The 14181-nt window shown below is 37.5% G+C and overlaps 1 protein-coding gene across 2 annotated transcripts in view; it reads right to left on the bottom strand.

The window, feature by feature from the left end:
* The window catches only part of GAK (cyclin G associated kinase), a 79174-nt gene that overhangs the window by 53248 nt on the left and 11745 nt on the right, over positions 1 to 14181 (bottom strand). For both annotated transcript variants that reach the window (XM_076363235.1, XM_076363236.1), the window contains exons 2-7: positions 12711 to 12772; positions 11237 to 11296; positions 9206 to 9320; positions 8632 to 8774; positions 5194 to 5319; positions 3429 to 3518 (exon numbers count right to left, since the gene is read on the bottom strand). In XM_076363235.1, the coding sequence (XP_076219350.1) occupies positions 3429 to 3518; positions 5194 to 5319; positions 8632 to 8774; positions 9206 to 9320; positions 11237 to 11296; positions 12711 to 12772 (596 nt within the window). The remainder of the gene's footprint in view (positions 1 to 3428; positions 3519 to 5193; positions 5320 to 8631; positions 8775 to 9205; positions 9321 to 11236; positions 11297 to 12710; positions 12773 to 14181) is intronic.

The raw sequence follows: 14181 nt of genomic DNA, 5'->3' as shown, positions 1-14181 counted from the left end.
TTTATTTGCGGGGACAGAATTTGGTCTTTTGTATTTCTAACTCAGATACATTCTGTTATGCAATGCACCAGCTAGGTAAGCATTTCAGTGTTAATCAATTTGTTTAAATGACACTAGGGGGACACATCATCACCTCTAAAACACTTGTTTTGATAAAAATCTGAAGAAAATAAGCCTGAAATGATGGTCCCTTTACTTCCTACAATCAGAAGGCTATTCAATTCTTACAACAAATAAAATTTAAGATCATTTTCAGACAAGTTCATTCAAGCCTCAAAAATCACGAAACCAGGACTACCACATCCTGGGAACTTTCAAGTTCCTTGTTGTGCCCAAACATGTCAGTTGATATATATATTTTCATATAAGTTAACATATGAAATATACTGGCAGAGTTATACTATTTTAATAGAACCATGTTCCATCTGGCCTATAAAAGTTTAATAATAAAGCATCCAATACCTCCGAGAAAATGTTTGTACAACAGACTGGAAAATTCCTCCTCAAAGTTTCTTCTGAACCCCACCTTAGTTGCTTGAGCATACGGGCTTTTATAGCCCCCACAAATAAAACAAGCCAATGAAGACATCAGCTAAGAAATCTGCTCACTGCCTCCAGTCCTCTGCATGCACCACTTCTAACTGTCCTTGGTTGTCAATTTATCCCAAGAACAGTTGCAAAGATTTGAATGTTAAAGACTCAAAGGTTTGCGATTTAGTTACTCCAAAACACTTACTGAGTTTCTCAATCCAGGGCCAGAAATAAACTGCATATATTAATTCTGTATTATTGTGCAGCAAGTACATATTTGTCAGTCTGTTGATAAAAAGCTGTCTGTAATATATACTGAAGCATCATATAGTCCACATTAATTAATCCAGCAGGGGAGTACAGGAAATACCACCTACTCTGCCACAGAAATGCCTGTTTACAAAGAAGTAAGGCAGATCATAATTTAGTTGGAGGAACCGAACTACTCCCTGCACAGTCCAAAACACCATGCACATCAGAAGACAGCATCCACAGCCACATGGGGGAGAAAAGCACAAAGGCAATCAGCTGAATGCACAGGAAGTGAAAAGACCACTCAGATTTGATCTTTGCTTAAATTGCTAGAGAGTGTTTTACAATCCTAAACTACAGATAAAACAGAGGGAAACAGTGATATATTTTGAATATTTTAAACACCAGTTGTGATTCAATTTGGCTAAAAGGCAGTTCCAGTTGCAGCAAGGCAATTCCTCAAAGCCAACACCATCCACATAGCCTCAGTATCGATACACTTAACAGAAGAGCCCACTTCCCCAGGATGTTGCCGCAAAGCTGCACAGTCCCTCTACAGAAGCTGCCTGAATCAGTCTGAGCACTCACGTGCCAGCAGGTGAAAAAGCAGCATGACAAAGTGACCAAAAATAACTAGGAATAACTTTCTGACCTGTGGCTGGGCCTTTACCAGCTGCTAATTTAACCCCTCCTTAAGGGGACAGTGGGGTTTTTGTGGGGTTGTGGTAGTGTTTGGGGTAGGGAATTGTTTGAAACAAATCAAAATACTGTTATTTTTCCACTGACCAGCTTCAGGCAATAAGCAGCACACTTAAAATGATGACAAGGTCTACAGTATAGCTGCAGGATGACACACAGGTATTACACCAAAGTACTTTCTGAATAGAATTAAACTACATGAAATCTAAAGAGATCATTCAGCTCACACAGAATTAAAACCCACAAGATGTCTTGCACTAACCAGAAGAATTTTTTACCAGATATTGGTAACGAGAATCCAACTTTTAATTTTGCTCCTTAACAAACATATCCAAAGCCCACTCTCTTGCTTTTTCAGAAATTTATAAGAGTGGGAATGTATGAAGAGCCTTTCAAGCCAAAAGATAATTTCAGTGGAGAAAAATCTTTATGACAAGGTAAAGCCTGTCATTTCAGTGGAATTCAGTTGAATTTCAGTTCAGGAAATCAGATTAATTCAGAAAAAAGGAACTAAAGGTATTTGAGTTTAGTGTTTTTTTTCCTGAAGATATCTAGACTTAGGTAGGAAATGTACAGAAAGCAGTTGGCCAAGCTTAAGAACCTCTGATCTTACAATCAATATCTAATCACATTCCCATTGTGGAGTTGATGTGGTTGATAACTAATGTTTCATCTGTGCTGCTGTTCTAAGTAAGACATTTCTATCTCCTTTAAACTTTTAAGCTCACACAGTGACAAGAACACAGACCACAATCGTGAGTGTTACTCACCCTACCTGCTTTCTTGGGAAAACTGTTTTGTTTATCCTAACCACAAACTACAAGATCAGTTATGCTTCCTGAGTCAGCACCATATTCTGTTGCCAAATACTTTACATGTTTTCAATGAAAGCAGAGAGTAAAGGAAAAAACACAGAACAACAAGTTCCAGCGAAGGCATGGAAAATGCAACAGAACTTCCAAAGACACAGCAGGAGACAACCACCATGTTAATACTAACGGATACAGAGTTACCCTAAACAAAAAATAAATTGGAAGTGCCCTTTTAGTGAGGTTTTTGTTAAATGTATTTCTAGCTCTGTGTTTAACTAGATGTAATTTTGGCTCAGACTGCCAGTATTTAACTCATGTGAAGTGACCAAATGGTCAGAAAAAAAGTATTTTTCTTGGTATTTCTTCACATCCCAGAAGATCGCCAACAGCTGTAGAAGCTGAATAAGAGTTTCCATAATATCTTGTAGCTAATTTAAGAAATTGAATGAAGTTCTGGAATTCCAAATAAAAACTTTTTAAAGCACCAGTATTACATTTTCTCAACTTGTCTTTTGTCACACTGCCAATACAGGTAACAGCTGAACAGCTTGACATCTGCCTCTAAAAAACATCCAATAAACTAAGTCCCTAAGCACAAAGTCACTGGGCTGTACCTCAGTACTATTACAGTATTACACAACTGAGGATTTAATATTTACCTTTACTTCTGGCTACAGATTTTTTAGTAAATGTTAACAGTTTATCATCCTTTCTATACAAAGTGTGAATGATCTCTGCATCATTCTCCTCCTTGCTATCTGTCAGTATTTTATCCAGATGCAATACCTAGGCATAACCATTTTGAACTCAGCAACAGGCCGTTCAGGATTACATGTAAGCATTCAGGCTCTATGGTGGCAAGCTCCAGCTAGGCAACAGTTCTACTGAATGTCAAAGAAGTTCAGCATTGCCTCTCTGAGTGGAAGTCAAGATAAATCTGGGAGAAAACCTCAAATACTACATCTCATTCTTTTAATATTTAGATACACAGTTCACACTATTTTGACATAAGACAGTCTATCCTCTGTTTATTTTGGTGCTTTTATTTATTTAATCAACAAATTAACATGAAGACTGCAAAATCAGTTTCACTGACATAAGCAGCTATGATACAGGAAGAGAAAAAATTCTTACCCAAATGTCCTGTTTTTCACCAATCGGAAAGTTTGAATACAAGTCTATCATTTCTGGTGTCCTGTACATTGGCGTTGTATTCCTTGTGATCTGCAGGAGACAGAATTTCTTGAAACAGAAACTTGAATAAGCTCTAACAGCATTCAACCAAGGAAACAGCTCTATGTAGAACAGATAGCATGCTCACTTTGAAAATTGTTGTGGTTTAACCCAGCAGACAGCTAAACACTCCCCACCTGCCCACTGGGATGGGGGAGAGAATCAGAAAAAAGTGAAGTTTGTGGGTTGAGATAAAGACAGTTTATTATTTTGCCTTCCTTTTCTGTCCTATTAATAATAATAATAGAATATACAAAACAAGTGATGCACAAAGCAATTGCTCACCACCTGCCAACTGATGCCCAGCCACTTCCCGAGCAGCAATGGCTGCCCCCTGGCCAACTCCCCCCCCAGTTTATGTACTGAGCATCACGTCACATGGTATGGAATACCCCTTTTGCCAGTCTGGGTCAGCTGTCCTGGCTGTGCCCCCTCCCAGCTTCTCACTGGCAGGGCATGAGAAGTTGAAAAGACCTTGACTAGTGTAAGCACTACTTAGCAACAACTAAAACATCAGTGTGCTATCAACATTATTCTCATACTAAATCCAAAACACAGCTATACCAGCTACTGGGAAGAAAATTAACTCTATCCCGAAACCAGGACAAAAATTAATTTCAGAAATACTCGGTAATAGCAGAAGCCATCAATTGAATCCTGCAATAGTCACAACAGCTTTCATATAAGGCCGGATAAAGACAGCAGTACTCAAATAACATTGTGATATTCAAGAGTCCTTCCAAACCACAAAGCACTTAAAGTGACTCTTCTACATGAGGCAAAAAGGGATATGGACACAAATACAGAAAATCAACAATAAACCAAGAAGTGAATTCATGCTCCAGTGTGTATTTCTCACTTCCTCATCACACTTCATGACAGTGCAGACGCATCCAAAGAGTTAAGCTATGTTCACAAGGATCACTGAAGAGACCTTTTCTACCATCTTTTTGCATAAACTATACAAGACAGTGGTACATCATCTTTTTTTCTCCAGAAACCAATGGATTGTTCTCCAAGGATGCTGGGTTCCAAAACAGGGGGAGTTTACAGAGACTCACAATATCATAAGTTGCACACATGTATTTTAAGTGTCACTGTATTTCTCCATACTTAAAAGTCTGAGTCCAGTTGATGTATTACATTTACCAGCATTACTCTCAACTCTAAACTAAGAACAAATGCACTTTGCAAAAACATACTGCATGCTTAACACTGTTACTGCAGTCCTAGAGGCACTGCCGTACTGCCTATTCAAATTCTGCTGAGCAGACTTGCCACTTCTTTATATATCATTCAACTGAGAAAAAACAGATGAGAAGGTGGGAATCACTTTGGCATAACCAACTTTTGACTTCCTGTTAAGAGTGCAATTAGAAGAAGCTCTAGTAATCACTTCCATTTTCACACTGAATTGCAGAATGGACACTGCTCAAGTTGAAGCAGTGTTTGTATATGCAGCTACAGAACACAAGCTATGATTATAACTGGAGACAGTGTTTGAACTCTGGCAACACAAATACAAAATCAAAGCCTTATGAACAACACTACAACTGAAACCATCTTCAGTTGTGTTAGAAGGCCCATGAATCAATATCAGATTAATAGTAACAGTTAAATGAATCCACTGTTGATATTAAGATTAATCACATTAAAATAGTCTCACCTCTTCTTCAACCAGTGCTCTCTTCTGCGCAGACCAGTTGTAGTCAGGATAGTAAGCTATAGTTGTAGCACTACCAAAGTCACAAAGTTTGATCGTCCCTTGGTTACTAATAAGCAAGTTTTCCACCTTCAAAAAGAGGTAGAATAATAAATTAAGGCGTCTTTTTTTCTGTACACTTACACACATGCTTTTGAACATCAACTCACTTGTGCATATATATAAAAAATATGGACTTTTATTATTTACTATATTATTATATTACAATTATATATTATAATTATAATTGTATGTATTATAATTATATATAATTATTATAATAATATAATTTATTGTATTATTGTAATATTATTATTTTATTATAGCCCAGAATGTTGTTTACAGGAGCACAAAGATTTCAAATAGTACTGTAGATGTATATGGTAGCAATACAGCCAATTTTTAAAAGCAAGCACCAAAAACACCACGATCAGGAAACACTCAAGAAAGCACAAAATAAATCCCAGGAAAAAAAATCATTTCGTTAGTGCCTAAGAGGCCAGTTTTTCAGAGGACCACCTGCAGAAGCAGTATCTTGGAATCCAAATGTTTTCATGCATAAAATTCAACACTTAGTTTAATTGCAGTGGAGTGGAGGTTAGGACTGCAGTAGACACAAAACAGGAAGATACTAGTAGAGAAACAGGCTGCCTGGGGACACGCAGAAAGACGCAGCCGTGACCCTGTGCAGAGACAGAAACCAGCTATTTGAGGACCATGTGCTGCCTGAATAGTTCACCATCATCCCTCCCTTTTCCTACTCCATAAAATCCAACCTTCCTGGATTGCTAAGTGAAATTGGGAAGAAACTTAAGGGCAGAGGAAAAGTGGGTATTGGGCAGAAGTATCATGGGGTCAAAACCACAAAAGGGCTGAAAAAGAAAATTCGTATCTCTGTATGAAGTCGAGAAAAGGTGCAGAAGTTAAGAGGCATATTAGTAACACTACACCAACACACTCCAGATAACCAGGTTTGTCTTCCCTTTCCCTTTGAAACCACAGCAACTCTGGACTTCCTTCTGTAAAACCTCGGTTTTTCAGAACATCCTACTAGCCTCCCTTACACATGCCCCTTCCAACTTTTCCACCATAAATTAATTTTGACTACCCTGCAGGAAGACATAAGGTCTGTTAATGACGTGGTTAGAGTACTGATCTCAATGAGCAATCTGAATCCCCTCCTCTGTTGGATAAGCTTTGCTTATCTCCACCTACAATAAGGGTGGACATTCAACATCAAATTAAATTTATACACTAAAAATGGTCACAGTAAGACAAGAGATCAAGCTCCTGTGCACATGTTCTGTTTTTTGTGCTTTGGTAAAGGTTGCTAATAACGTAAAACATTCCATCTGATTATTCAGATTTTAACAGGCTCTATGACCCGTGTTATGCAGACTAGCTGTGTGCTGCATGGCAAATCCTGAAAAGATCAAATTCAGACAGCCAAAATATCAGAGAAGCACTGATATTTTACAAATTGCCCTCTAACTAGCTTAGAATTTTTACAACTCTAACTAGCTGGGTTATTACAGTGCTGTACACACACGTAAGTGTGAACTTCATCCACAGGGGTTCAGGAACAAAGAATGCACTACACTGACAAGCAAGAGCAGGAAACCACAGGAGGACAGAAACAGCCACCACTACCAAGGGGAACTTGTTTTTAAGCTGCACTGTAGAATTTCATGAATCCTTATACTTTTAATCAAAATAATTGAGAAAAACCTGTTAGGACTCCACGCTACTACACCCCTCCCCAAAAGCTATACTAGCATCTCAGGTCTTATTTGGGGTTGGCTCAAAACTTCGACCTACAGTTTATGCTGCTGACTTAAGTTCAGCCTTCTGGAAAGGGTAGCACAATTAAATTATCCCTATTTGGCTCCTGATTGTAGTAAGGTCTCTGGCTATTGCAGCACTACTATCATTTAATCTTGCTTTACAGCCCCTGTAACACGAAACCAAATTCCTGCCTTTTCCATATTTTATCACTGTCAGGAACTTACATTACTTGACAAGGAAAAAACAGACCTTGAATTACAGCATTAGCTCAACTTCTATGGAGCTGGCTATGTGAGAGATTGTATATTTATTTGTAAATAGTTTTTTACCCCTTTTTCAGAGAAGAGATGCACCTTATCTACAAGCTTTCTTAGGGGCTGGTGTATAGAAATTTCGGTGAAGACCAGAAGATTTTAGAACTTTACTAGTTACTTTAGAAAGTAACACCAAGAAAGTTCTATCCCAGCTTGGTTAAAATTTCTTTGACATGGCCTAGAAGCCTGCTCAACAGTACTGAAAAAAAAGGAGTGCTCCATCATCACAACTATTTTTATATTAAGGGGCTATACTAGTGCCTAACATCAAAGCTTTCAACAACAGTGTTGAAAACACTCAGCACACATTTCCTTTTAAAAAGTGGTTTCATTTTCCTTTCCCGAAAATAATTGAGTACATGCTTACTTAAGGAGGAAAAAATTTTCCTTTTTTTATATTCTGCTGATACCACACCAAGCAGGAAACAAACGTGTGAAATTCAGACACTGTTTCAGGAATAAGAATCTTTCCCTCATTTTGTTTATGTTTATGAAGAGCACCTTCCTTCCACTAGGTTCAAATGTATTTGTAGTACAGCAGAATCTCACTGATGATTAGGGCTCCTTCATCTAAGGTATAGCGTACATGTAAAGGTGAACCCCTGCCTTCAAAACACAAAATTCAAACACAGATGAAATCCTTTCAAATCTCCAAAGTTTCTAAGGGACAACACTTTCTACAGCATAACCCTATAACATCTTGGTAAAGGCTAACAGAATGAAAAATTAAACAAAATCTATCATGAACCATGCCTACCAGATTTTAAAATTCAAGTTAAAAACAAGCTCTAAAATGCAATGCAAGTTGTTAGGTGTAAAACAAACAGCTTACTACACATTTTTCCAAGGCTATGTAATCTTTCACAGAGAATCCAACATTACCTTCTCTTCTCCTTTAAAGCTTTACCTCTTCTATTTAGAAAACCTGCTCACCCCAAAACTGCAGCTCACAAGTCATAACTGGTTATTTTATCAAAAGCGAACTACTTAAAGACTAAGTTAATTAGCAAACCATGATATACTACTTTTCTGTCAGCTTGTTCAGACAGAGTACAAGTAGTACTTGTACTTGTGCACCACCACCTTGTGCACCACAAGGACAAGGAAATGATGTTGTTTAAAGAGATGCAAGTGTTTCAGTGATGACCTTCACTGACACCCAGCAGCCTTGGCAAGGCAATACATGTAAGCACTATGCTCAAGAGTGTCCACTGTATTTGATCAACAGCCTTAACACTGATTCAGCCCAACAGGCTCCTTTGCTGTTTAAAAATTCAGCGTTTACATAAACACTGTAACATACCTTTAAATCTCTATGGATAATAGGAGGCTTCTGTTTATGCATATGCTGCACTGCTCTGCAGGTCTGATAAAAGATCTTCAAAACTGTGTCACAGGAGATAGGTCCTTTGGATTCTACTCTCTTTAAGAATTCCACCAGCTGTCCTGCAGGAAATCAGAGAAGTTCACATAAACACACACAGAACACCACAAATTCTGAAAGCTTGGCAGGAATAGACAAACACTCTTCTCATCAAGGAAAACTGAGTTGTAATATTAGATGGATATTCTGAAAATGGCGAATCCACACTGACTGCAGTGCCAAGGGAAATGGTGCTCTAAGGAACTATTCCTCCTCTTCCTTCCTCTGACTAGTCTCCAACACAAAGAACTTAATGATTATACCATATTTAATATGAGGTTGAACTGTAGTCTCAAAGAACATGATCCTTATCCTATAAAAGATGAGGCTGAACTCTAGCTCCACTGAACTATGCTATCTGTAAGAGGCTTTCAAAGCTTCTAAGTTGTGAAGCAACCTGTGCAAAACAGCTGTCAGAAGCAACATGCACTGCTGGGAAAAGAAATAAGTTTACCTTTACACAGCTCTGTAAGCAGAAGAAACTCTCCCTGTCCTGTGTCTGATTCTTCTTTTCCTATAGATGCAGCAGAGCAGAACTGGACAATGTTGGGATGACCTGAAAGTTTTTTCTGGAGATAGCATGTTCAAGGAAGACTACTGCCAAGTTTATCGATCCTATTGTATATATAGCAGTTCACAAACATCTCATTTGAAATGTTAGCTTAAAACCACAGTAAGAATTACAGCTGCAATTAAAATACTGAGCAGAACAGGGAAATCCATGCCTCAGCTGAAAAAAACAGACTTCAAGGGAAGCCACTGAAGTTAATGTAATAAAAAGTCAAAATAAAACATTAAAAAAATCCTTGTGATTAAGGCTCTGAGGAAACTGGACTTCATAACAGGCCTAGTTACTTCTTTTTGTCTTTTGACAATGACTGCAAGGCATTAGCACAAGTACCAGAGAGACCTTTTAATTATCAGCTGCTTCACTAGCTGGCTGATCAAGAAAGGGCTACTGTACCTGTCTTTCCAAAGCAAGTATTAAGTATGTTATGTTTTAATTTTAAGTAATCAAAAAAGTTCAAAAAAAAAAAGCTCTAAAGATCGATGAACTTATCCTCCCATCATTACTAATAATTCTTCATACTAAAACCTTTTTCATGTTCCACTTCCAGTTCAAAAATCCAAGGCATCATTTCTGAACTATGTAAAGGGGAGTACAACGTAAGTGATATCAACTCCTGCCAGTGCAAGTTACATTGCGTTATGCCTGTTTGTGTTGTCCCTGATGTGCATCACCTTGGTCATATGCTAAGACTCATGCCTACAAGACAAATACAGACTATTTACAAGATGCATTCACCAAGTCTGAAAAGAAAAAAGCAAAGACATCGTAAGTACAACAAAGCTATAAAAAAAAGGGCAAGTTTGATCCACCAAATTAGAATGAATCCAAAGTACTATATCTTATGCATCTCTTCACTACCTTTTACTCAGACCTGCAGGAATTTATTCCATCTCAGTTATATCTTGGAAAGTTAGCAACAGTTAACCCTCGTTCCTGTTGTACATAGGCTTTCATGAGCTTGAGCTGTGAAAAAAACATCCAAAGAACATTCAGTTCCTCACTTCTGGCAAGTTGTAGAGTAGCTAGAAAATGTATAGTACTACCATAGTCTGTTCTTCACAAGTGTACTAGTGAACTGTGTTTAGTGTAAGATTTTGCCAAACATTTCAGTAATCATAAAAAGAAATATTTGAGTGGCTTAAATTAAGGTCAGTGGTTTTGCCTGGTAATTCAAAATGAAGCTGAATACTCAAAGTGGTAAACAAAACAGCATACCACAGCTACTCACTGACTCTTGAAACAAACTGAGGGTCTTAGAGCAGATACTGGAGAGCAAATACTGAGTTTACTAAAGCCAAGGACTGAAAACACTGAGATTACATTATACCCTACCATCTAACATCACTGAAGACGAAAAGGACAGCAACAACACTGAAAAACATCTGCTTCTTGTTTCTGATGCATGTATTCTACCGAAATTCCTTCCTTAATATTCAGTATTACTTTTTAAAGCCAGACGCATCTGAGGCAAAAATTAAGAAACATTGAGAGTAAAAGCAAATTTTTGAGTAGTCAAAAAGGCAATAAATCCAGTGCATGTGAGGGAAGTCTACTTAAGATCTAAGCATCATCTGAATAGTCAAAAGGTCTCTTGACCATACTCACAGCACTGCAAGAAAGCCCAAGTAAGAATTCTACTTCTTGCTAGATAAAGTACATGACAAAGTCTACACTAGCTACAAAAGTTATCTGCACACATTAAATTCCTGCAATTTTTGATGAATTGAACTTGCTGGATATTGATGCCAGATTCATGACAAACCAGGAGCCCAGACCTCCCTCAGAATGTCGGTCCTCTTGAGTAGTGAATGGCATGGAAAGAACTGAACCTCTAGAGCAGTCCTCCGTTTCTCAGAAATGTTTGATATCAGGCAATTAAATTGAAACATTAAAATATGTTCCAGAAAAGGATACCATAAAACAAACTTCCTGAATGATGGCTTTGTTCTTTTCTTCTTCATTAGACAACAATCGCTGTCAGAAAACAGAATAATTGAGAAGATGTAGTTATTAAAACTTACAGAAAAACAGTGCACAGATTTTTTTTTTCCAGAACACAAAGGATAAGCTACAGTCAAAAACCTAAGGAACTGTGATGGGACAGTAAACAAAGCAGGGTTATTGTACATTTGGACATACATCCATAATTATAGCACCCAGTTTTCCAGCTACCTGTACTGTTCAGGTTTAGTGATAACTGAGTAGTTGTAACCTTTGACACTCAAAGTAACTGCTTTGACAGCTTTCTGTTGTATAAAACACTAAAGTCTCCTGGTGACAGCACTGTGCACTGACAAGGAAAGGTTCATCTTCTGGCTCAAATCTTTAGGAACAACCTTCAACCCACCCCAACCAAAACTTCTCCAAATTATGTAGCCCAACTTTTTCAATGGTACCTGAGTAATCAACAGCAAAATCAAGCATTACTATTTCCAATACTGCTTGAATTTGGAGTCAACATTTGACTAGAATCAATCTGAGCATTTGCTACAAAACTACCAGTTATACAAAACAGAGGTACAGTAATGGCTCACCTTTTATCTTATTTTTAAATGGGGCTACTTCTAGATGACATTTTGAACACACAAATTATATGAGTTTGGTCACATGTTTTGTTACTGTAGGATGTGGTATGAAAAGGAAAAAAACAGACCAAGTAATTACTGGTGGTGTAATGCCATCTTACCTCTCCCACCTCTCATACTACTACCCTTTTCACTTTTTCTCCAAGATAGATGTCTTTGTACTGATACAGCCACAGAACATCCCTACTGCAAAAATGAAGCCATTTTGTGATGACATGATTTTTTGCAGCAAAATATGACAGATTACTTCACTTTATTGTCCTTTCCATAATACTTCAGTGTTTCAGCTGTTATATGATTATTATAAGCTTTCAGAAAACAAGAATCCAGAGGAGTGTCTCTGAAAAGTGCCAGGCTGAATGTTTGATCAATGAGTCAAAGTGTAGACCGTTATTTTTAATATTGATGAAACTTACTCTGGAAGTACGAAGGTAGGCTAAATTTGCTTCTGAGGAGTGAAAATATTCCTGTACCCCACTTCAGGTAACTAGGAAAGATTCTTTTTACTCATGCAAAAAAATGCTTGGGGGCAGGGTCATGAATTTCTAGACCAAATGAAGACAAATAGCAGTAGTACCAATAGAGCAACTCCCATCTTTGGCATCTAAGTATAAAGCGCAGGGTCCTAACAGGAATGACTGTTCTAAATACAGGTACAATGTGCTACAAACGCCACTTTATTATCATTCTGGATTTTTCCAAATGCCTTGTTTGGTGACATACAACAAGAATTAACTGTCATGCTAAAGCATCAAGCAAAAAGGCAGACCTTGTAAACCTGTAGTGAAGTAAATTCATTTTACCTTTAAAGCATAATCTTTGCCACTTCCAAGATCTTGAGCTTCATAGACAAAAGCAAAACCACCTACAAGAAGGCACATTAAGTCAGTTTTAATTTCAACATTCAGGTAAATCATTCTTTTTAGTCTAACACAGCTAATGCATTAATTTAGATGCTTTTCTGAATGTAGGAAGTATACATATTTTTCAGTGGCTCGCAAAGAGTATGGGTAACCTACAGATAAGAGCTAAAATATTCTCTTCCTTTCTTTTACACATGCCAGAACCACACTGACTTTGTCACTTTCCAGCATTTTGTTAGTCTGCATATGCAGATTTCCTATGAAGCAATTTTTTTTAATGCAGGTTCTTATAAAACCAAGATTCAGTACAGCCAAAATTACCTAATGATTTTAATAAAACTACTTCTTGATTTTACACTGTTAGGCTTCCTATAAAAATAGCAATAACCAAGGGAGATAAAATGTTACATATACTTCCTCATACTTTTAGGATAACTGCCATGCTTCAGGCTTCATATTACAAAGTGGAAAGATTTTAAAGCACTGAAGCACACACCCCCAATAAGGGTGATGTTGTTATTAAATTGCAATTAGTCATTCTATACAACATTATTTTCCTTCCAACTCCTTTTGTCAGAATATCTATTTCAAACACTACCAATTTGCTCAAGAACACTGTGCAAATTTCTGCAAAGTAAAAAAGACTGAGAAAAGTTACAGGTCTGTTAAGTTTCCTTAACTGCTAATTATGTTAACCTAACTGTATCAAAAGAACATAGTTGTAAAGTTCTGCTCCATTTTAAAGTTCTTGTTATCACTTCTATTTCTTCTGGGAATGTCATCCTCGTGGTTACACCAACAGTGTGGTGGCATATATGCTCTCTGCCTATTGCAGAGTATCTGTAGTAGAGTAACAGTCAAAGTGATAACCTTCAATGATTTGCCTTTCTACTCCTTTAATATAAATTCTATTTTCATTGAACTACATGCATTGTTCTCTCTAGCAATAATCTGGAGAATAAGCACAGATGATGTCAGTGAACTACAAAATTTTACTGGTCAAAAAGGCTAAGAGAACAGGATAACTAAAGAATGAACTGCCACAGACAAGAAACAAGTTGACTAGGCACTTCTTTAAAAGATGAGGGATCCAAATCAGTACAGTCACATTGGTACCCAATACCTTCTCTGTGAGTAAGGAATATTAACATGAGGCTGAAGTGAACACTGTATTTGCTTTCTGCAATTCAATCAAATACAAGGCTTTTTAAGAAGTGCTCTCACAATTTTTACATGGCAATTGACCATCACAGTGTTCTCCAAGACCCCTGAATGGTACTGCCCACACATCTTGTTACTCTGCCAGTAGCATCCACAACATGAAACAAATAAATGACAGACTCCTGGATATTGCCTTTGCTTTTGGTATCTAAAGGGGAATTATACAGAAAACCAGCAAAACCAAGATCCC

Source organism: Aptenodytes patagonicus, chromosome Z, assembly GCF_965638725.1.
Source record: "Aptenodytes patagonicus chromosome Z, bAptPat1.pri.cur, whole genome shotgun sequence".
NCBI lineage: Eukaryota > Metazoa > Chordata > Aves > Sphenisciformes > Spheniscidae > Aptenodytes > Aptenodytes patagonicus.
This window is presented reverse-complemented; position numbering and strand designations above follow the sequence as displayed.